This window comes from Argopecten irradians, chromosome 8 (assembly GCF_041381155.1).
Source record: "Argopecten irradians isolate NY chromosome 8, Ai_NY, whole genome shotgun sequence".
NCBI classification, from domain to species: Eukaryota; Metazoa; Mollusca; class Bivalvia; order Pectinida; family Pectinidae; genus Argopecten; species Argopecten irradians.
This window is the reverse complement of record NC_091141.1, coordinates 36402820-36427837: the sequence shown is the minus strand read 5'-3', so window position 1 is coordinate 36427837 and position 25018 is coordinate 36402820. Positions and strand designations below refer to the sequence as shown.

At 36.7% G+C, this 25018-nt stretch overlaps 1 protein-coding gene across 2 annotated transcripts in view; it reads right to left on the bottom strand.

Moving 5' to 3' along the window:
- LOC138330247 (ligand of Numb protein X 2-like) overlaps positions 1-25018 on the bottom strand; it is a 105438-nt gene that overhangs the window by 24063 nt on the left and 56357 nt on the right. For both annotated transcript variants that reach the window (XM_069277717.1, XM_069277718.1), the window contains 5 exons: positions 20145-20237; positions 19581-19696; positions 9231-9331; positions 7004-7087; positions 4530-4659 (listed from right to left, as the gene is read on the bottom strand). In XM_069277717.1, coding sequence (XP_069133818.1) covers positions 4530-4659; positions 7004-7087; positions 9231-9331; positions 19581-19696; positions 20145-20237 — 524 coding nt within the window. The remainder of the gene's footprint in view (positions 1-4529; positions 4660-7003; positions 7088-9230; positions 9332-19580; positions 19697-20144; positions 20238-25018) is intronic.

Here is a 25018-nt window from a genome sequence, read left to right as displayed (position 1 = left end):
TCGTTTATATGGAAATAGCCAAATTGAACCCTTTTGACCCCGCCCCTCAGGCCCCCCAGGGGTCAGCAACATCATTTGTACAATTTTGAATCCCCAACCTATAAAGATACTACCATTGCATTATGAGTGCTATCTCAGGCTTAGTTTCAGAGAAGAAGTCGTTTATATGGAAATAGCCAAATTGACCCCATTTGACCCCGCCCCTCAGGCCCCCGGGGGTCAGCCCCATCATTTGTACAATTTTGAATCCCCACCCTATAAGGATGCTACCATTGCATTATGGGTGCTATCCCATGCTTGGTTTCAGAGAAGAAGTCGTTTATATGGAAATAGCCAAATTGACCCCTTTTGACCCCACCCCTCAGGCCCCCGGGGGGTCAGCCACATCATTTGTACAATTTTTAATCCCTACCCTATAACGATACTACCATTGCATTATGAGTGCTATCTCATGCTTAGTTTCAGAGAAGAAGTCGTTTATATGGAAATAGCCAAATTGACCCCATTTGACCCCGCCCCTCAGGCCCCCGGGGGGTCAGCCCCATCATTTGTACAATTTTGAATCCCCACCCTATAAGGATGCTACCATTGCATTATGGGTGCTATCCCATGCTTGGTTTCAGAGAAGAAGTCGTTTATATGGAAATAGCCAAATTGACCCCATTTGACCCCGCCCCTCAGGCCCCCGGGGGGTCAGCCCCATCATTTGTACAATTTTCAGTTAGTAGCCCATAAGGATGCTACCAGCCAAATTTTGTTGAAATCCGACCAGCGGTTATGGAGAAGAAGTCGATTGTTGACGGACGGACGGACGGACGGACGACGGACGACGGACGACGGACGACGGACGCCGGACGCCGGACGCCGGACGCCACGGTATGGCATAAGCTCACCTTGGTCCTTCGGACCAGGTGAGCTAAAAAATCAAGTTTTACTGTAAGTAATGTAGTGTTAAAACGTGTTGTGTATCATAGATACACAATGTGACAATAATATATTAATGGTATATGTTACAATGCAATAATGTATGAAATTATGATATGAAAGTTAAAAATATATATGACTGATGTAAATGTATCGTAATGTGAGATGTCTCTCTACACTATATCAAGGATTTATAAGTGAGAAGGATTCGTGACTGTCTCTTTACATTACTAAACACCACGCGAGACGCCTATGAACCGGGAATAAAAACCGTTTTTCTCAACAAATACTTGTCTTATCGAGTCAAACGAAACACCATTGTAAAGTTTATTAAATTTTACAACGTTTATCACTTGCTTTAAGGACGGAAGATTTAGAAGATATGTCTTAAATTTTATTAAATAATTATTAATCTGAAACGCGAACTTTACGTAACTTAAGTAACACACATCAAAAACGTAATACAGTGTAAGGATAACTGCCCACAGAAGCATGTACATTTTGGCAAGTTCTACAGGTGGATATGATCTGGGCAGCTGTCGCTATAACAACACACACTGTGTCAAGCGGTTCCAGATTTCAAGATTTTAATATTCACTCATGACATATATGTACATATGTGACAAGAGGTCAAAAGAAACAAAAATAATAATAACAATATTAAAAAATAAAGCGGTACTCTATTCAATTATGTAACAGAAAACGTAACAATATTTGATGTCCATCTATTCTACTATTTTGTATCTTATCTGTAAAAATACATATATACTGTAACTGTATATAGAGATGCGTGCGCAAAAGAAATCACTACGTATTGACTTCATTGTAAAATTGATATGTATAATTCATTGCACTGTAAACTTCAGTCAATGAGAATAAAAATGTAATTGTCATTGGGTATATTGTAATGATCACAGAAGTATCAATTGGATTTTTTCGGCACGTCCATGGCGACATAATCGTCCGGAATATTGCGTTAATTTTATTCATAGAAGAACATTCCGTCCCTCAAAATGGAGTTTTCCGGATGAGGAATATAAAAAAAACTAACACGCCAGACATCGTAGTCCATACCAGAATAACATACCGAATCATTTCTACAAGATATTTAACAAAATTGCATCGGCAAACATATGTGCGAAAATTCATTCTATAATATGAACATGTACCTATTATGTACGGTGTTCTATTATTACTTACCAAAATACAACGTCTTACCGATATAACACTCATCATCAAAATTTTAATTGTATTGCTAAATGAACCAAAACCTGTATCTAAATTGAAAGCATAAATGTTTATCTGTACAGTCGTACAACCTCGATAATCTGGATAATGCGTATTACAATAACCGTTCTAAAGTTTGATCCTATCGAAAACCAATGTACTAAAACTAACTGCACACGTATATTTTGACAAAAGGCTACAGGTAAACGCCCTCGGCTATGATCTGGGACAGCCGTCGCTATGAAAATGTGAAGCAGTAGAGGGTATATTTGCACGTGGCGAAATAAAATCCGTCCGTACTATTGCGAGAATTTTATTAATGAAAACAAAATTCCGTATATGAAGAACGCCAGATACAGATCCTGCTGACGGCTTCTGGACAATATTCTATATAACTGTCCACAGAAGTATCTTCTGACAAGGATTTATTCGTCCTTGCTTCCGATGACCAGTTAGCCGACCGGACACAAGTAAATCTGTATATCACAGCGGGAGGCTGAAGAGTGTCGTCTGTGGATGAGGCTTGCATACATTTAGCTTAAAATAAAGGCCATCTTTATTATACAATGAGTATGAAACTCATATTGAGAAACCGATAAAGTTCCTTTTTCAAACATGAATTCCTGGGAAAATATTGGTATAGCTATATAGCTGTCCTTAGCTAAATTAGAGACCAAACACTATACGCACTCAAGACCGGGTTTATGAATACTTAAGTCATAACAAATTAGGTATTGACCACGGACAATTTTATTTAGACATGGCTTTAGTTTTAGACAGGTAAGTTTAGATAAGGTCGTCATAATTCGGACGGTCAAATATATTTAAGACTGAACATGGATAATCAGTGATGTTTTTCGAAAATGGTGTCAAAATTCAAATTAGTAGAGAAACTTTAAGCCGCGGGATAAGGGAATTATGAGTCCATTGAATTATTTGTCATACACATAGTTGTTCGTCTCGTCGAGATCTAGTAATAGAGTCTACACGTGGTACTTCAATATTTGACTCGGACTCGGTTTCTTCATTTGGCCGTCTCTATAATATTAGACTGATTACTAGATCCCGTTGCTGAAAATTATACATTCACTATAAAATTAAATTAAAGAATCATCAATTGTTTAGCGGCTATATCTAGTACGTATACATTTGAGGACCCGGTTGTAAACATTCTTTGACCTCACGCTATCTTTTCTGAGGAACAGTGCCTGTACCGGGCCGGTGATTGACAGCTCAACTACGCAGTAGCACACGAGGTGTGATGCCCCCCGTGGCTAGGTAGGACTGACCCGGGGTCCCCGCTCTGCGCAAGTTTGATTGACACTAAACTCTGAATTTAAAAGAACACGCTGAGTTTTCGGTCTTCACTCTGAATATAACCGAACATGCTGAGTTTAATATGACACGCTGAATTTAATCGGACATGCTGAGTTTTCGGTCTTCACTCTGAAAATAACCGAACATGCTGAGTTTAATCTAACACGCTGAATATAATCTTCCAGTCCGAGTTTTCGGTCTTCACTCTGAATATAACCGAACATGCTGAGTTTACTCTGACACGCTGAATATAATCGGACACGCTGAGTTTTCGGTCTTCACTCTGAATATAACCGAACATGCTGAGTTTAATCTGACACGCTGAATATAATCGGACATGCTGAGTTTTCGGTCTTCACTCTGAATATAACCGAACATGCTGAGTTTAATCTAACACGCTGAATATAATCTTCCAGTCCGAGTTTTCGGTCTTCACTCTGAATATAACCGAACATGCTGAGTTTAATCTGACACGCTGAATATAATCGGACATGCTGAGTTTTCGGTCTTCACTCTGAATATAACCGAACATGCTGAGTTTACTCTGACACGCTGAATATAATCGGACACGCTGAGTTTTCGGTCTTCACTCTGAATATAACCGAACATGCTGAGTTTAATCTGACACGCTGAATATAATCGGACATGCTGAGTTTTCGGTCTTCACTCTGAATATAACCGAACATGCTGAGTTTAATCTAACACGCTGAATATAATCTTCCAGTCCGAGTTTTCGGTCTTCACTCTGAATATAACCGAACATGCTGAGTTTAATCTGACACGCTGAATATAATCGGGCATGCTGAGTTTTCGGTCTTCACTCTGAATATAACCGAACATGCAAAGTTTAATCTGACACGCTGAGTTTAATAGTACACTCTTGAGTTTTCGGTCTTCACTCTGAATATAATGTAACACGCTGAGTTTTCGGTTACAATTCTGAATATAACCTGACCACAATGAATATAATCGTGACACGCTGAAAAACTCAGAGTTGTTGCTTAAAACTACCCAAAAACGAGGAAATTCAGAGTTTTATATTCACTAGTGTATATACCTACCTTCCTTCTCTATAGGCCGACTCTCCTCTGCCTTTTCCCTGTACACCGTCAGCCTACATACAGGGTAGTACTGCCCTAAAAGTTGTTGTGCCTGATAGTGAGTTGCCTGAGTTAAGTCTTCTCCATTCACCTGTGGAAATAAATTTGTAGATATCAAATATAGGTCACAGCGACCTTATTTTAGAAGATTGATACGTCTAGCAGGTGTTTATTGTAAATAGTGATATTGTCACCGTCTAGGTTCGCCCTAGGGGTAATTTTCCTTTAGCTTATTAGTCGCTAGAGTGGGGGACCAGTATGTCCTGGGTCGTGGGTTCGAGCTCGACTGGCCGCACATTACTCTCGGCTTGTTACATATGCCATATCCTCTTAAAAAATATTAACCAATATATAAAGTATAGTGGACCCTTGTGGCCCTAGTCAAAACTGTCAGGATTACAAATTTAACAGTTGAGTTCCGTCTACTTAAACAATATTGAAGTCAATTTCCCGACATTTCTGTATGAATTGCGAGTTTTTTGAACTATCTGCGTCTGGATTATAGCGAAAAAAGTATGTATATAACATATATATTATAGTTTCAGAGAAAAACGATTGTAGAGTTTTATTTAAGACATTATAATCTTCAAATCGTCAATCTATCTATTGGGAATAAAATCCAAACTTTTTTTTATTTAGAATGAAAGAACAAAGGGATGGGGGTGTTAATTAAAAGACAATATGAGCTAATTTCAACCAAATGTTGTTAAGCCATGAAATTATTCAATTTCCTCATGCAGGCTTGTATTTTTAGGAAAGAAATATACAGGACTGCTATACTCAGCATTTTTAGTCTAGAGACTCCATCTTGTTAATGGTATGCCAGACATCAGAGTGTACTTTTACAATCTCAGGTTGTAACGATGAAATGGCCATGCAGTTGAATAGATAGGGCCACAGGCTTGGGTGGCAGTTCCCAAGTCCAGATTTGGTTTCCGAGTATAATGAATTATTAATGGCTACACATATAAAACCTATCCGACAGAACTCGACCAGACCACTGGCTCAAATATATATATATATATCTTCGAAATCAAAATGTTTCGATACTTTTTTTCGAGATACAAAAATGACATTGGTAAAGTTTGATTTACCGTCGATTAGTACTACTTTGCGATGATAGTGATGTTACAAAACTCTTGTCACAATCATCGGAAATTTGAACTATAATCAAAAGTAAATCTAGACACCAGGGTATTGATTTTTTTCTACGATTGTTTACACTGCATAATCTTGTATTGTTTATTTTTGATGGCTATCTTCCTGAATTATATCAATAATACACAAATGTTTGTTGTAAACATTTACTCTTTCCATGTCAGTAAATATGATTGTGAAATTGCGTGACAATTGTTATTGGACTAAGCACTTCAGTCATATACAGGAAACAGAAGACAACTTTATTATAATTAAAGTAATTCTGAAATATTTTTCAATTAATCATTATCTTTCAATAGCATTTCTTATCATACAGTTAATGTAATTTAGATGATGACCTATGACCCCACAAGATTATCATAATTTAGGGTCATTCAAAACACAGTATTCCAGTAACTGACCCCAAATGCTGATCATGGTTTATGGTCAATTAGTACACATTTTCATTTACGGGAATGTATGACCTATGACCTCAAATAGTGATTTAGGGTTGTTAGGTACAAAATTTTCCTTTGGATGTATTTGACCTATATGAACCCAAATATGACTTTTGTAAGAGGTCATTAAGGTACACATTTCCACAAAGCATGTGGCAAAAGACCCTCCCATGCTGTACATGGTAAACCCAAAGTAATTCCCATACATTAGACATAGTATTTACTGAGTGTATGACCTTTGAAGCCACATATAGACCAATATAATTAGGGGTCATCTAGTACATGGTATGTTCCCGTAGGTAACCTTTGAACCCATACACGTCATTGACAAAAGATACAGATAAGTGCATGGTATTCCCTTGTGTATGACCTTTGAACCCACATATTAGTCATTGTGAGGGGTCAGCAAGTACATGATATTTCGTTTGTGTATAACATTTAAACCCACATATTGACCAAAGGTCAATAAGTACATGGTATTCCCTTGGTGTATGACCTTTGAACCCACATATTAGTCATTGTGAATGGTCAGCAAGTACATGATATTTCCTTTGTGTATAACATTTGAACCCACATATTGACCAAAGGTCAACAAGTACATGGTATTCCCCGGGTGTATATGACCTTTGACCATACATATTGATCAATGTTTGAGGTCATTCAGTACATGTAGAATTCCCTGAGAGTATAACCAATGGCTGTGCAGAGTTTACTAAGCTTTCAAGTCTCGGAGTATGTATAGAAATATCAGAATATTTTAGACAAAATGCAATTGCTTTACATGACAGATTTATCTCCTTCCAATGTTTCTACGTTAAACACCAGTAAGAACATCTTTACCTCTAATATCTGGTCGCCTGGCAACAGTCTGTTGTCCTTAGCGATGACTCCATCGGGGAAGATTTCTTGAATAACGATGCAGGCCTGAAATGGAAACATTTTCATTGACTATTCATAAAAGATACATCAACATACAAAAACTTGAATCCTTTTGTGGAATTTAAAATGTATGTCAAAAGTCAGCGAACAAAAACATTTTCCATTTGACAAATCATCAATGGTGGATTATCCCAAGACAGTTCCTAATGAATTTTCTATTTCACATTTGTATATCTCTCTGAAGAATAATCTTAAAGGTTAGTCTATCTATGGCTTTCACCAATATATCAAATTGATCATGAAAATGTTCGGAGCTAACAAAATTGATCTTCTCTTAGGAGTCGGAATACATAAAGAAGATCATAAATTCTTTACAAAGTAGGCCCATACATTGATACAGGTGTACAATGATATTTGAGAGATGAATGGGTAAGAAATCATGAAGTTGTAAAGACAAGAATCGAAAGACAATAATTTAATAATAGATTTTTGAGTTGCATTTTTTGCTGTAAATCCAATGCAATTTATGGGGTATTAGGGAATTAGGTATAGCAACATTAGAAATCAATCTTTTTTTGAAATCTGGTGACAAATTAGAAAGGAAAACTGAAAGGAACTAATGATGATATCACCAGTAGTATTTCAGATATCATTTATACACGATACAATATTGGGTATGTCTTTGATTTCTAACAATGTAACTGACTAACTTTACCAATATCTTGCAACATCTAATAATTTCCACCAGAATGGTGATATTTTAGACTGTAGATATTCTAAATGAAATTACCATGACACTTTGATATCAATGACGCTTGCTGTCTTAGCAAAGTCCGAAGGTAAAAGGATTCTGATTGGTCAAACTGTATCTGACAGACAACGCAAAGTAAATTGTACTCAAAGCTTTGAGTGGACAGACAAACAGGTTATTATACAGGTAATGGAGTTAATTAATTTTTTCACCCCTGACCACACATTTGGACTCTTCTGATTCAAAGATTGGAATAGTTCATTACAAATTTTCAGGGATGAACTACTTAAATTTCCTTTGTGTACCAAGGAAGAGGAGATCTGCTAATGGAGCAGACGACAGTCCAGAGGAAACCAAACAGCACATCAAATGGACGAAAAGTAAAGCAACCAACTCAGAGACAGAACATCAAGGGCTGGAAAGCAAGTAAGCAACTCCTAAAATGGAATATGACAGTATGGCTGGGTGAACAAAAGGTGGTAAGTCAAACGGTCTTAATGTGTGATAATGTCGAGCTATTCATCTTGTGTAAAATAGCCCGCCCAGTTCACTTCATCACTTTAGAGATGCCTTTGTTTGATAAGGAGATTATGGAGATAAAGGTTTGAGTAATGGGACGGGCTGATTGATGGTGGCCGAATGTAACCTGTGTACAGAAGGATTGAGAGTAACATGCATGAAAAGTCGCCTTTAAAAAACGTTAATTGCAATCTCCGTGAGAAACAAGATCAATTAAGGTACTGCAGGGAAAATATGTGGAGAAATTTAACTGCATATAGCGAGAATTTCACATTCAACAAAAATTGGATGACAGAAATTCTTACCCTTATCAAAGCACACAATGTGATGGTTGAAAGTGATTTTCTTCTAATAGGTCCTATTTGCTTTTAGACTAAATAATATGTCTCTCCTAATTAGCTTAAAGGTATATGCAGATATCCTTAATGTTAAATCATATGTTCCATTGTTCAGAAATTACTTTAAAATGAAGTTATTTGACCTCTGACCTTTAATGAGGTCAAGGCCACAGTGACCTTACAGTAGTGTTTAGTCTAAAACTTCTCTCAATGATTCTGTAGTTAAATTTGGTCCACAGGACTCACACTTCTGTAAAATTTCCACTTATCTGACACTTGACCCAGAGGTCAAGTTCACAACGAAACCTTCATAAGATTTCTGGGGATAAAAAAACCAATTAGACAAAAACAATTTTCCAGTCAAACACTTTCATGCAGAAATGTTTTAGGATATGGACATTTTGCTTTGAGACAAAAGTTTGAGAATGATATGTACAAACTTGTTTTAAAAAAAAGTCAATATTAAAAACCATGGAATTCATCATGATAATCATGATATTTATTGTATCTTAATTTATAACACCAAAAATGTCATCACCAGTTGATGAGCAGTTGTAGTTATAGGATCATGAATACATACCAGGGGGGTGTCACATCCTCCGACCACACTGATGCCCAGGTCGGCCTGCGTGCGCTGGATCTCTATAGTGGACACCTCCCCATCCATCACCGGATTCTTGCCTGTGAGGAGAAAATAAACGTGATCGTGAACACTACGAAGGATCTCTGGTCGCATTCTAGAAAGTCTATCCTCGTCAATATCGAGTCGTTGTCTGTTCCTAAATGGGGTGAAATTTCTCTCCAAATGTGAGCTTGTCATTGTCAGTCAGGTTAGACTAAAACGCAACAGTGATCAGGAGTAAAAGTCTGCCTCCGTTATATACATGGGAGCATCACGTCACTGTCGTAACGTTTTGGCAAGATATCACGTAAGTGAATTTCGGGACACAGTAACAGTGTGTAAGCATTACTCACGGGGGAATTGATTCCGACGTGAAAACCAATAAATGAGTAACCCCTTATACAGGCAAAAACAAAAACATGATATCACACTTGGAATATAGTTTTACTCATTCACCCGGGGTCTTGCACCAAGCTATTCCCTTGCCTCAGCACTAGTGCATGCCACTTTCAACACGAGGTCACCATCTTTCAAATCCGATCAGACAGTGCCATCAGGTTCGAAATAGTTTTTTTTGTAGTATCAAAGCGCAGACATAATAGCTAGCTGCTATAAACAACAAAACACCAGAAAATAGGTTTGTTCCGATACTCACTTGCCAATTTTGTGATAAAATGTAAACAACCTTAGAAACGTTTCTCAATTAACTGTTACACAAGCCAGCCATATAGCTCAATTCACATCTGTCAGTATTACACAATATCCATAATACGTTTATTATTTAATAAAACCAATAATTTCTGGATGTTCTTAAATCAAGCTTATTAATGCTCGGTGAAACTGAAACGAAACTATAAGAGACATTTGTTTTGACTATAAAGTTACTGATGCACTTTCAAAGGGAAAAATTGATTATAGCAACCAAGCTATACAATAGTTTCTTCAAACAAACTGTGCTTGTGATATTAACAATTGAAATCATAAAGGATAATTCACAATGATCTGATTTTCATGGATAATTTTGTCGGTAATTGATAAATAAAAGGGCTTAATTTAATTTGTTTTCGCTCAGATAACAATCACAACAACAGACTCAAGTGGCCTAGAAGTAGTTAATTTGTCTGACATTCTTCATCTAGCTAGCTTATCACATTTGGGAGTGTTTAGCATTTTATATTTATAGCTATATTCTTTTGGATCATAGTGGCTTAGTGGTTAATGTGAATGACATATTTTACCACCTCTCGGTCTTGGTGGTCATCCACCTCTGGGTCATGGTGGCTGAGTGGTTAAGGTGTCTGACATTCAACCACTAGCCCTCCACTTCAAGGTCATGGCGGCAGAGTGGTTAAGGTGTCTGACATTCAACCACTAGCCCTCCACTTCAAGGTCATGGCTGAGTGGTTAAGATGCCTGACATTCAACCACTAAACCTCCACTTCAAGGTCATGGCTGAGTGGTTAAGGTGTCTGACATTTTACCACTAGCTCTCCACCTCAGGGATGAAGTGAAATGCATTCTACTGATTTTCAGTTTAGAGTTTAAAGATGTCACGGAGCTTGCAAGGCAGGTCTTGCATTTTTTTTAGGGAACTTTGGCTTTCCTCTCCCATCAAACCCTGGCATATTGTTGTATTGTCTATATAGATAAAAGTTTGGCCATCATTTGAAAATTAAATATAGGTTTTGGAGATACCATATTGTTTACATATTTCATCTGTTCCAAAATATTTCCATTGGTACTATTTTAATGGAATATATTGAGATTTTACAAATTCATGATCATCTAAATAATTGAAAGAAAGGTAAAATGTGCCCTTTTATGTAACAAAGTTGATGATCAGGTACCAAAATGACATCACATCAGTATCATGTGACCTGTCATGTGATCTGGAACGTATTTATAGACCTAAAAATAAAACTGATGACTAATCAATATTGATTTAATAGGAGTGAATAAACCAAAATAAAACAGTATTGTCAGATAATTTTTTTACATATCTAATTACAACCATTTCAAATGCAACATTCCTCAAATATAAAAAATAGGATTCGTTTAGATGAAAAAAGCGGCTTGAATTGAAGATCCCTAGAGAGAATTCTGACTCAAATGAAAAACCGTTTTTGTTTTTGATAAATGCAATTGTGACAAAGGTTTTCTCTTTCATTTGTTTTCTAACAAGGGCTATGTGAAAGATCAAGCAACAGGCTTCGATCCAACAACAAATTGCCAAGTGCAGAGTCTTTATCTATGGTCTAGAAATCAAAGTAAATTAGCATAAACATTACCATATTCATTCCGTTCTGAGCCCAGGGGATCGGCTTGTAATCTCTGTCACAAAGGACAGCAGACAGGGCTTATTACTGGACACAGGGAATGTATTGACATAGATATACTGAACTGTTTTAGATGTAGATATGGACATTTTACTAGGAATGAATTGAATCAGATGGATAGTAATTTTATCATTTTAAGTCATATGTATAAAGTGTATCAAACCTGTCTATAAAGGACTCCAAAAGGACATAGCAAAAATGTCCTTCATAGACAGGTGTCTTTTATATAGAGGTCAATTATATGGTAAATTGCATGATCAGATGGATCTCTGTCCATTATAGAGAGTTGTCCTTTATACAGAGTTCAAATATATACCATATATAGTAAATTGCACCACATGGAACTGATGTGTATGTCCTTCATAGACAGGTGTTCTTTATATAGAGGTGTCCTTTATAGACAGGTGTCCTTTATAGACAGGTGTTCTTTATATAGAGGTGTCCTTTATAGACAGGTGTCCTTTATAGACAGGTGTTCTTTATATAGAGGTGTCCTTTATAGACAGGTGTCCTTTATAGACAGGTGTTCTTTATAAAGAGGTCAATTATATAGTAAATTGTACCAAATGCATTTGATAAGATGTGTCTGTCCTTCATAGACAGGTGTTCTTTATAAAGAGGTCAATTATATAGTAAATTGTACCAAATGCATTTGATAAGATGTGTCTGTCCTTTATAGACAGGTGTCCCTTATATAGAGGTGTCCTGTATAGACAGGTGTCCCTTATATAGAGGTGTCCTGTATAGACTGGTGTCCTTTATCCAGAGGTGTCCTTTATAGACAGGTATCCTTTATATAGTGGTGTCCTGTATAGACAGGTATCCCTTATATAGAGGTGTTCTGTATAGACTGGTATCCCTTATATAGAGGTGTTCTGTATAGACTGGTATCCCTTATATAGAGGTGTCCCCTATATAGAGGTGTTCTGTATAGACTGGTATCCCTTATATAGAGGTGTCCCCTATATAGAGGTGTTCTGTATAGACTGGTATCCCTTATATAGAGGTGTCCCCTATATAGAGGTGTTCTGTATAGACTGGTATCCCTTATATAGAGGTGTCCCCTATATAGAGGTGTCCTGTATAGACTGGTATCCCTTATATAGAGGTGTCCCCTATAGTGGTGTCCTGTATAGACAGGTATCCCTTATATAGAGGTGTCCTGTATAGACTGGTATCCCTTATATAGAGGTGTCCCCTATATAGAGGTGTTCTGTATAGACTGGTATCCCTTATATAGAGGTGTCCCCTATATAGAGGTGTCCTGTATAGACTGGTGTCCCTTATATAGAGGTGTCCCCTATATAGAGGTGTCCTGTATAGACAGGTGTCCTTTATCCAGACGTGTCCTGTATAGACTGGTGTCCCTTATATAGAGGTGTCCCCTATATAGAGGTGTCCTTTATAGACAGGTGTCCCCTATAGAGGTGTCCTGTATAGACAGGTATCCCTTATATAGAGGTGTCCTTTATAGACAGGTGTCCCCTATATAGGTGTCCTGTATAGACTGGTGTCCCTTATATAGAGGTGTCCTTTATAGACAGGTGCCCTTTATCCAGAGGTGTCCTTAATAGCAATGGCATTTTAAATTTTTTTTTTACTTTAAAATTGACAATTTATCAAGTGTTGAATTCTAGCATTATACATATATGGATGACGATGCATGTTCACAATGGTAAAGAGGTTAAGGTGTCGACAAAACTACAAACCACCCTGACCTCTGATTTCTATGGTGGAATTCCATATAGACATCAGCTTATAACCATTGTTGTAAACTTTATGCAAAAAATAAATTAAAATACAAAACGTCACCAAAATAATAAGAAATTTATTTCAGGTTCATTAAATCTCTAACTGTATGAGAAACAAAGTGTAAATTGCAGAGGATATTTAAATTAAACCATCTGAGATATTCAACTAAAATCGCGTAATATGTACATGATTTTCAGCTGATATATGTCACGACTCTGAATCTATTTTTGCTTACACTGCAGTTACACATGCAAGTAAATTAAAACAAAGAATTGAACATGATATATATTTCTTCTGTACCACAGCTATCCATACAGATGTAGTGCCGCAAAATGATCACATGTTTTCTATATTAAGAAGGAGAACAGAAGACAATTTCAAATATGTGGTCTGCTGCATCAGACATGTTTTCTCGGAATGCAAATGTTTCACTTTTTTAACGACGATGTTCTGGTAACAGCTAGAAGCTTGTGACATATGATCTGAAAGCTAGCAGGCTATCTCAAGCTGTGATAAACTTTTAATGGTTCGTCTTGGCTCACAATTAATATTAAGGATTTTTTCTGTCAAAGGTCAAATTTCTCTGTCTTACTGATCAAACATGTAAATATTTTGTCTCAAACAAGGGCCCAATGGGCCCGAATCGTTCACCTGCAATCTGGTAATCATGCTTGGTTTATACTGAACAAATAGAGTAAATAATGATTTATATCATCCCTAAGCACATTAGAGGCCTCTTTGCCTCTTGGTTATTAAAAAGAAGTCGTTAAAAGATTTTAGCCTATTTGATCCCTGTGACCTTGAATGAAGGTCAAGGTCATTCTTTTGAACAAACTTGGTAGCCCTTGATCCCAGCATGCCACAGGTCCAATATCAGGTCCCTATGCCTTTTGGTTTTTAAGAAGAAGTCTTTGAATTTTTTTAGCCTATTTGACCCCTTTGACCTTGAATGAAGGTCAAGGTCATTCATTTGAACTAATATGGTAGCCCTTGATCCGAGTATGCCACAGGCCCAATATCAGGTCCCTAGACTGTTTGGGTATCAAGAAGAAGTCGTTTAAAAATTAAAGCCTATTTGACCCCTGTGACCTTGAATGAAAGTCAAGGCCATTCATTTGAACAAATTTGGAAGCCCTTCATCCCAGCATTCCACAGGCCCAATATCAGGTCCCTAGGCTGTTTGGTTATTAAGAAGAAGTAATTTCAAAATTTTAGCCTTTTTCACCCCTGTGGCCTTGAATGAAGGTCAAGGTCATTCATTTGAACAAAGTTGGAAGCCCTTCATCCCAGCATTCCACAGGCCCAATATCAGGTTCCTAGGCCTCTTGGTTATTAAAAAGAAGTCGCTTAAAGATTTTAGCCTATTTGACCCCTGTGACCTTGAATGATAGTCAAGGTCATTCATTTGAACAAGCTTGGTAGTTCTTCATCCCAGCATGTTACATGCCAAATATCAGGTCTCTAGGCCTCTTGGTTATGAAGCAGAAGTCTTAACAAGATATTTCACCCTATTTGACCCCAGTGACCTTGAATGAAGGTCAAGGTCATTCATTTGAACAAACTTGGTAGCCCTTTATCCCAGCATGTCACAGGCTCAATTTCAGGTCTCTAGGGCTCTTGGTTATTTAGAAGAAGTCTATCAAAGATTTTCACCTATTTGACCCCTGTGACCTTGAATGAAGGTCAAGGTCATTCATTTGAACAAACTTGGTAGCCCTTTATCATAGCATGCTATAAGTCAAATTTCAGGACTCTAAGTCTCCAAGTTTTGGAGAAGAAATTGTTTAAATGCACCACAGCATAAGCTCACTTGCCTTTCTGGCAGATGAACTAAAAAAACAAAATTTTCTAATGATTATATTCAATTACTCTTCAGATTTTTCTTTGATATAGAATTGTATAACATTTATTTATCCCAACTTGAAGGGGGCCTTCATGGCCTCAGTTGTTTGAGTATAGAACTTCTAAACAGTAGCCCCATCTACCTCTTGGTCAGAACTTGTGGCTCACAGTATAGCCATACAGTTATTATTGGACATGTATGGATCTATGGTTTTACCCCAGGTACTTTGACTTTTCTCCACTAACAAACCCTGGCACACCCTTAAATGCACCTGTCTGTTCATTATAATGTAAAACAATATCAAGCATCTTCTGAGCCAATGTTTACACATAATTCATTATCATTGAACTATATAATTCAATATTTACATTTGCTTGTCACTTCTACGTACTATATACGCTAACCAAGGCAACGTGAAGAATATTGGTTTGTTTGTTTATTTTTACGTCCTATTAACAGCCAGGGTCATGTAAGGACGTGCCAGGTTTGTTGGTGGAGGAAAGCCGGAGTACCCGGAGAAAAACCACCGACCAACGGTCAGTACCTGGCAACTGCCCCACATGGGATTCGAACCCGCTTCCCAGAGGTGGAGGGCTTGTGGTAATATGTCGGGACATCTTAACCACTCGGCCACCGCGGCCCCACGTGAAGAATATACGGGTATAACTGACACCCAAAACGTGACCATTATGACGTCACTAATGTTGACGTGGTGACGTCAACTGATCACCGTCAAAATGGCTGTTCGATCTCTTTGATTAAATCGTCGTTGGTAAACGGTTTTCCTAGTCTAGCTTGAACAATGTTAATGCAGAGACCCCGAAATGAGTTGATAATGTAAATATAAGCATTAAACTATCTTCCTATGGCATCTATGGTCTATATAGGTGACAGAGCTTTGCAGACAATCATGAAGATTGTCTGCAAAGCTCTGGCATCTATATAGACCATAAATGCCATAGGAATGGTCTATATAGATGCCAGAGCTTTGCAGACAATCATGAAGATTGTCTGCAAAGCTCTGGCATCTATATAGACCATAGATGCCATAGGAATATAGTTTAATGCTTAATTATCATTGAACTATATAATTCATTATCACTGAACTATTCAAATCATTGAAGTTATTTTATCTTTGTTGCAATCGTGTATGTATTAGGTCATATTAGCATTTTGATACCATTTCAGGACATACTTGAATTTGGCAGTGGATAAAAGCAAGCTAAGAGTTCCAGGAGAAAAACAACCAACTGTCACTACTTGAGCAACTGTTTCAAATATAGGTAAAAGTTTTTTTGTTTGTTTGTTTGTTTGATTCATTAACGTCCTATTAACAACTATGGTAATGTAAAGGACGGCCTCTCATGTATGCAGTGTGTTGCGTGTATGTTGTGCGAGGTGCGTGTTTTGGGAGACTGCGGTATATTTATGTTGTGTCTTCTTGTATAGTGGAACTATATTGCCCTTTTTATAGTGCTATATCACTGAAGCATGCCGCGGAAGACACCAAGCAACACACCCAACCCGGTCACATTATGCTGATAACGGGCGAACCAGTCGTCCCACTCCCTGTATAGGTAAAAGTCTTTTTTCATAACTACCTATGGTTCAATGTTAAGATACCCACTTCTAGTCCCTCCTTTTGCCAGTCAACATATATATATATACTGAAAGTCTAAAAAAGAGCTTTTGGATGAATCATAATTCAAATACAAGCTGTGTAGTAAAAATAGTCCTTGTCTAAATGAGCAGACGTCAACAAAGGCAGAGTTTTCTCCAATAAAACTCTTTAAACTATCTTTAGCTATGTCTATATTTAATTTTTTCTTACATAAACAACCTGATTGCTAGTTTACGAGGCGAAGTGTTGACATTTGTGAGTTTACATAAGTCTGCACCTATTGGCCCTAAAATCAATGGCTGTCGGCGGTACAGCTTCAGTTTGTATGACAAACTAACGTAAAACATGCCAGCTTGGCCAATCCGTTTTTCTAACTGCATGGTATAAATGTCTCTGTCAATAACCGTTTTTGTTCCTTGCAGCCTCCCAGACATTGTACCTTTATCTCGATCAACCCCACGCAGGACGAGTTTCCCGTGACACAACACGATAGTGGTACTACCACGTGTGATCGCATGCAAAGGTCTCTGATCTCATTCATGTTTATTACGGGAGACCGACATTCCTTACGAGCGTTACATCACTGTTGTAGCGGTTTCCTGTTTTTGTGACGATTTCTATATAAAGCCTGTATCAGACAGAACTTATAAATCATTCAACACATCATAATTTGATTTTTTCTTCAGTGAAAATGCGGTAAAAGTTTTCAAAATTTGATTTTGTCGACAACACTTTTTGCCAGGTGATTTCAATTCAATAATTAACATTTACAAAATAATCAATATTTTCAAGACTAGAACAAATGTTTTTCATAGCTAACATCTAAATTAAATTGACATTTTATATAATTTTATAACAAATGGCTTACTTACAAAATATGTTTAAATGAATCAAAGAATCTACAATTCAAATGAACATTTATATAATCTTTTTCTTTGTTGAACAAGTGAAACATTTGAAATTACTAGATAAGTGACATCTGTTAGAAAGGGCCAGCCCCTAACCCTTGGCATAATAACCCCTAATTAAGGTAAATGTGTCGTACTAAAAGTACGACCAATGGTATTCAGTGTCACAAAATCTACTCTGTGTTCACCAATTTGCACTGAAATTGGAACCTTGTTTAATCTAATTTGAACCCTAAAATTCGACCCCTTGAGGGGTAAAAGCAGCCATTTTAACTGGATATACACACATGATTATTACTATTGGGCTATTGCATCTATGATATAGGGTCATAAAAATGTAAAATATGCGTATAAAATATAATATTCAGTCTTTGGATATCAATAAAGAGTATAGTCTCCCTTGCAGTAGGTATCCATTGTGATATTATTATTTAAGGAGAAAAATACACCTTTTTTTTAAGTATGATGTACATGTTACACTCACAACATACATCATGTCCTAATCGATACCTACCCACAAGGGCAGATAACTCTGTCATATACAAACACATTTTCCCATATATACCATATTCAACCCAATGAGCACCCAGGGTGTTTGAAAAAATTGAAAAAATGAAAAGGTGCTTAATAAGATAAAATTATTGCAAAAATATGCAGTTTTAATCATTATTTGTGCTTGGGCAATTGAAATTAAGGCCTCAGAAGGGGTATAGGTGCACTTATAGCGACATGGGTGCTTACTGGGTCGAATACGGTCCATTTATATAAAACTTTAACACTTGGATATGAAAAAAGTCATAAACTGCACTGGTTAGCATACATCATATACGTATACCCTATCTTGACTTAATATATTCATATTACTCCTTTTATGAACATATTTGGTCAATATCCATCATAGCCTATCAGTATATTTAGAATTTTAATCCCTTGAAGCTGCGTATATTATCGGTTTTTTATCCATTTCATTATGTATAAAGGTATGTATCGTGTCGAGACCTCAAACAATCAATGTCAATGTACGAGTGACAGTTTAATGACTGCCATTATCATTCCACTTAGGCTAAATCAAGGGAAATTACCTCTAACATCGCCGATACAGGACAGGTGAAAACGACACGTGTCAATCAACAGGTAAAAATCTCACAGGTAAATCAATGCAGGAAAAATATCAGGACATGGCAAGTAGATGGTGGACATTATAAACATTTTCTTTTTTGTCGCATTTGTCATACCTATAATTTAATCTTTTTAGATGGTTCAACGTTTTTATGGTTTGAAAGTTAATCATTTCAACTGATATATTTTGCTGTTTGTTTCCTATAGTATAACCATCGTGTTTTACTTTGAGCATATATACATTCTTAAGTGCATTTTTTATTTTGTTTTCGGTTTCATCATTATATCAAATAATCAAAGATGTACAATCAAATCCACTTCATTTGAACTTATATACATGTTCAAATACTATTGAATCTAAAATGTGAGCTTAAACCTAAATCCTCGAGTCTTTATAGTTTTCATTCCCTGTGTTCTTTAATGGTTATTTTTCATTAGATACATTTTTCAATTCTCCCAAATGAGAACTAAACAGATTCCACTTAATCCATGTTTTTGGAGGATTTAATAATTAAGAAATTCATATTTTATAGAATGTCTTAGGTTCTCCTTACAAAGAAATATAAAAATATTTCCTAAAGCATGGGCATCATTTAAGAAAAGGGGTCAAATGGCCAAAGGATCCCTTTAAAAAAGATTCATGTACGGATTAGCCTAGAATTTAGATTGGCTGAGATACATGACATTTGTATGGTTTAGTGTAGAATTTTGATTGTCTACGATGCGTACCTCCATCTTGGTCCCTGTACGGACATTCCCATAAGTGGCTCTGTAGTGCACTTCTGGGGCCCTGGAAGGTACAGCCTAGACTGGACTTGATACATCGTGTAACAGCACCACGACACCTAAAAAAAAAATATATCTCTTATTTCATTTAAAACGGGTAAAAACATTCACAATTTTCACTAAATTCAACAAAATTAAGTCCATTAGATTAAGATTAAATATAAAAATAGACTTATTTATATAACAATTAATTTTTCATGGATAAATGTTTTTCAATGTTCCTTGAAAGCAGAAATATTGTCCCTAGGAAAATATTCGGCTTATAACTACATGTACATGTACACATGGCAACAGTTGTCTGTATACTGTAATACAATTCTCTTTCACATGTGATTTCATTACTTTCGCAATTTTCGCGATCCAAGTAAATATGAGGAAGTTTATCTCCGCAAACTACCATCTACATCATAATTATTGATAGAAATCTCCATTAAATTTTTTGATGCGTGAATTTTAATCTTCGCAAACTTGTTCATTTCATGGTATGGATATTGGTGACAAACATACCTGTGAAGCAGATGCGCCTCCAGTTCAGAACGAGGGAGGACTTCTTCACAGTAGTCGACATTGGGGCACACTACCAACAGCTTGTCCAACAACCTGGAAATCAAACACGAAATTGTATATATATATTTATAGATACAGGTTAATTTATAATGATAGCACCTGATCTGTCATCCCTATGGTAACCGTTATGGAGAAGCATAAAATGTTAAATTTGTCAAATTATATATAGACATCCATATGTTGTAATAATTGACCAAAATTGAACAAAATTGATCTAAAAACTAATGAGTTATTGACCATTTCACAAAAACCTGTGTATAGCAACCTGGTTGCCGTGGCAACCAAATTTTTGACAAAAGAAAACCTGCATGATGTGCACATGGTTCCCTGACACATTGCTGCCAAGTTTCAATGAAAATGACAGAGCAGTTTAGGAGGAGTTAATTTGTCTCAACAATTTATTTCTACCGACTGAGAATGATCGAGAGACACACAACATGAAACATACAGATAGACTGATGAGTTGGATTTTGAACTGGAATACTCAGGATAGCATATTTATGTATATACATGATTTTAAACCGTTGCTATGGTAACAACATTTTACCCTTGAGTCGTTATCACTGAAGCTATTAGTCATTGATATATCAAGTAAAACAAGACAATTAAGCTATAAATAGCTACAATTATTACCACATCAGAACCCAGTTCTTTGACAGACATGATCTTTCTAATCTTTCTTCGTATCTGTTGAATTTATACAACAGTATTCGATATCTGACATAATACAACACAGTAAGATTTTAATTGGAACAGACCAGTTTGACAACTTCAGCAGGACATCTTGATGGAAAATGTCAGTGAGGGATTCATCAATATTAGTTTCCTAACAAACTAGTTTCTAACAAATCAATCGCATTAAAGCAATGGCCTTGGGTTTTTTGTAACAGCTAGATTCCTGTTTTCAGCATCTTGCTTTACTTTTAGAAATGGCTTGTTCTCATAAATTCCATTGAATTACACCAAAAAAAATTCTTGCGATTCATTTAGATTTAGGCATCAGGCAACTGGATGCAGACTAGAATGTGTGCAAAACACTCTATAGGAGAAACAGACAACTGTTCGACGGGATGGGGTTAGGTGTGTAGAGGGCTTAAGATGAGGCTGAAAGGGGGTTTTACAGGGGTTTTACAGGTTTACAGGGATTTTACAGATTTGACAAGAGGTCAAAAGGTCCTGCATGTATTGCTTATCAAGAAATTTCAGAAAATGAACTATATATGGCCAATTACAGCAGATTTTCATAACTACATATATTTACCAATAAAAGCAGACAAATAATCAGAGTACAAATGAATGGATTTACTGTAAGAAAGGAAAACCATGATCCTAAAAATTCTTCCTGAAGGGGGCATGGTTATTACAGCATGATTGCAGTATATGCTGCAACCATGCTTTTATTCTATATCAATTGCATCTGTAATGCATGCAACTGCTAATTCATGCTTTAAAGCTTGCAGCATGATATCAGCATACACAGCAGCATGGTTTCAGCATGTGCTGCAAATTGGTATTGGAAATCACTCCACTTGATATGTTCTCGAGCTGTTAGTGTCTGATATGAAGACTATAAGAAAGTTCCAGTGGCTGTAGTGTGTCTGGATCTAGACACTGCATGATGGACACTGTCTCACACTGGGCCAGCTAATGTGGTCATTTGGCTTCATTAAGGGTCACTTTAGTGACCACCTGATATGGCTAAATGACCCGTAGAGAATATCAGGTTCTCATTGTGTCACTAGAACCAGTCAGACTGTCTTTACTGCTGTAGACTATCAAGTGTAAAAAGGTCAAAGTAAATAGAAAGAGGTCAAAGGTTAAGGTTAAATATAGCATGAGTAACAAATTGTTTTCTGGCTGGACAAGATCAGACAATACAGCTTATTGCCTTGGCTGCCATTTATTTCCATGTAAAAGATGATACCATGTAAATATGATCTGGTATCAATGGAAATTACAGGGCATAGGTTAAAGGTCAATGGATGATAAGGGTCAAGGTGACCATGTCATGACATCATTGAAAGAGGTCAAAGGTAATGGCTATAATCAAGGTCACAGACCTAGGTCACAACCTGATGATCGATGGCATTATAGGTAGAGAATCAAAAGTCACATCATTGTCAGAAGTTAAAACTTTGACACAAAGTGAGACTACAAAATCATCAGAGGTCAAATGTGCAAGTTACAACTGTACAATTAAATTAAAATCAAATTAATCATCATTAATACCAATCAATATATTTTGAAAATCACAGCTGTGCAAAGGTCAAAGTACATAAAGGTCATAGGTCATGAAAAAGCCACTTTCAGATAAATCAAGCAGAGGTTAAAATTCTTCTGATGTGATTTATATAAGAGATAAAGACAATATGCTATATATAGGGCTGTCTTTTTAAGCTTTGTTAAATTCCTGACATAATTATTGCACAAGAAAAGAACAAGAAAAGGTGTAGAGGAATTCATCCATGAAAATCTGTGGATCTAGACCCAGACAAATCAATGATTGATAAAATGATTCTGATGTATTAGAATCCTAACCAAGCGATAACTTCAGCCAACTCCGCCACAATTTTCTGGTCCAAACTAAATTGAATTGTTCACTACAGCTACAATAAATTCTAGTCATGTCTCGATCATGTCTGTCAAACAATGGCTAGTCAAGACAATAGATTTGTCACTAGAGCCAGACGAATCACTGAGCTCCACATCAAATCTGAAGTGAATTCACTTATTTGATTATTATATGCAAAGAACTACAAATAGTTGGTTCTTTCAAGTGAGCAACAAATGATTGGATTCCAATTGGCTATTCCGTAATTGCATATTACAGAGTTATCTGACCTTGCGGGTAGGTATATTGATTGTGACGTCATGTGTTTGCAAGCGTAACGTCATACTTTTCGGAGAAAACGGCATGAATTGCGCTCATAAAATAATGACCTAACAATCGATACCTACCCACAAGGGAGCTAACTCTGTGATATGCAAAGACGGAATTACTACTCACAAAGAAAGTTCGATACACTTGTGATTTAATGCAATGTCGCGATGAATTCAGAGAATCTAAAAATGAACTAATACTTCCAGTTTAGTGTTCAAGACATTCTCAGAGCTACAACACAGTATAACCTGCCTTAGTGACCACCTCTGTATAAAGACCACCTGCTTAATAAGACCAGTTTTTTTGGGGTCCCAAATGATCCATTTTCTATACAATTTGACCTGTGTATAAAGACCACCTAGCTATGACAGAGCTATTTTGTTTGGCCCTTTGGTCTTGTTTGGTCTTTATTGGCAGGTTTGACTCATGGGTTTTGCACTTCTCCATTGGATAATCATAGGGAGAAAGATTTCCTGAAGAATCCCTTTACACAGGCGGACCTGGTCAACAGGCCTCTTAGTTATTCACAAGAAGTCGTTTAAAGATTTTAGCTTTTTGACCCCTGTGACCTTGAATGAAGGTCAAGGTCATTCATTTGAATAATCTTGGTAGCCCTTCATCCCAGCATGCTACAGGCCAAATATCAGTACCATTGGCCTTTCGGTTATTGAGAAGAAATCGTTGGAATGAAAAGTTTATGCACAGCGGACGGCACACGACGATGTACAGTGCATGATGACAATAGGTCATCCTGACCCTTTGGGTCAGATGACCTAAAAATAAGCCTAAGAACCAACCATACTCTGAAGTTGTTGTGATTGTCGTCACCTTTAAATAATGATTTTTAATACTTGTCATATTATCTAATGTATAAAAAAAAGAAATTGACAGACAAAATCTGATTATGTATACTTTCCCTCCCCACGCCGACTTTGTTTCAAATCTCGGGTTGTTTTGTGTTTACTTATCATGGAGCCTAACCATTAATTTACTGACAATATAGTTATATTTAACAACAGCATGTCAGAGAAAATTAATGGCTGTCGGAAAAACACATACATCTTGATTACAACGACAAAATCTCTACAAATTTTTCTTCATTAGTCACACTAGTTCCATGCTATCGGGAGAATATTTTCATAACAATCTCTGCCGTCTGCAACTAATGAAGGGACACATCCATATTGATGTATTGAGTAAATGATAATGAGAACAATAACTCAGGAGATAACGTTGAGCTTAATCACAAAAGTCTTTTGATCAGATGTAATTTGTTTTAATTAATCCACAGCCATATGTAATTGATAGTACAAGATAGCACATTGAAACCTGTCTTAGCAACCACCTCTGTAAAAGGTCCACCGGCCTATGAAGACCATACAAATATTTAGGGTTCCCAAGTTGCCAATTTCAACATAATTTTTTCTGTATAGACTTGACTTGGCTAATCCAATTTAGAACTGTTGCCAGAGTGGATGACTAATAAGGCCCTTTACACAAATTTAGTAATAACTCCATTAACAGGGGACATTGCAGAGCCCTATATAGTTTACTCAAATCCCCTTTATGTCAAGTTCTGTTTATCAAATGTTTTACAGATGGACAAGCCAATTCCAGTATACCCCCCCCCCCCCCACAATGAAGTTATGGGGGGGGGTGTGTATATAAAGCCACTAAACTATGGACATTATCTCACAACTGCCCAACGTGGGATATGAACACAAGAAACCTAGAAGTGGACAGCGAGACTAATAATGCTGTATTCGCCAACTGTATTCGCTGTAATTTAAAATAAGTGCCAATAATAAAGTAGTGATTCACATGTGAAAGACTCACAAGTTCATGTTATATGGTATATAATGCTGATATGTTAGAAGCATCACATATGACATTGTAAAACATCTTTAAAACCAATGCCTGGGACGTTTATAAG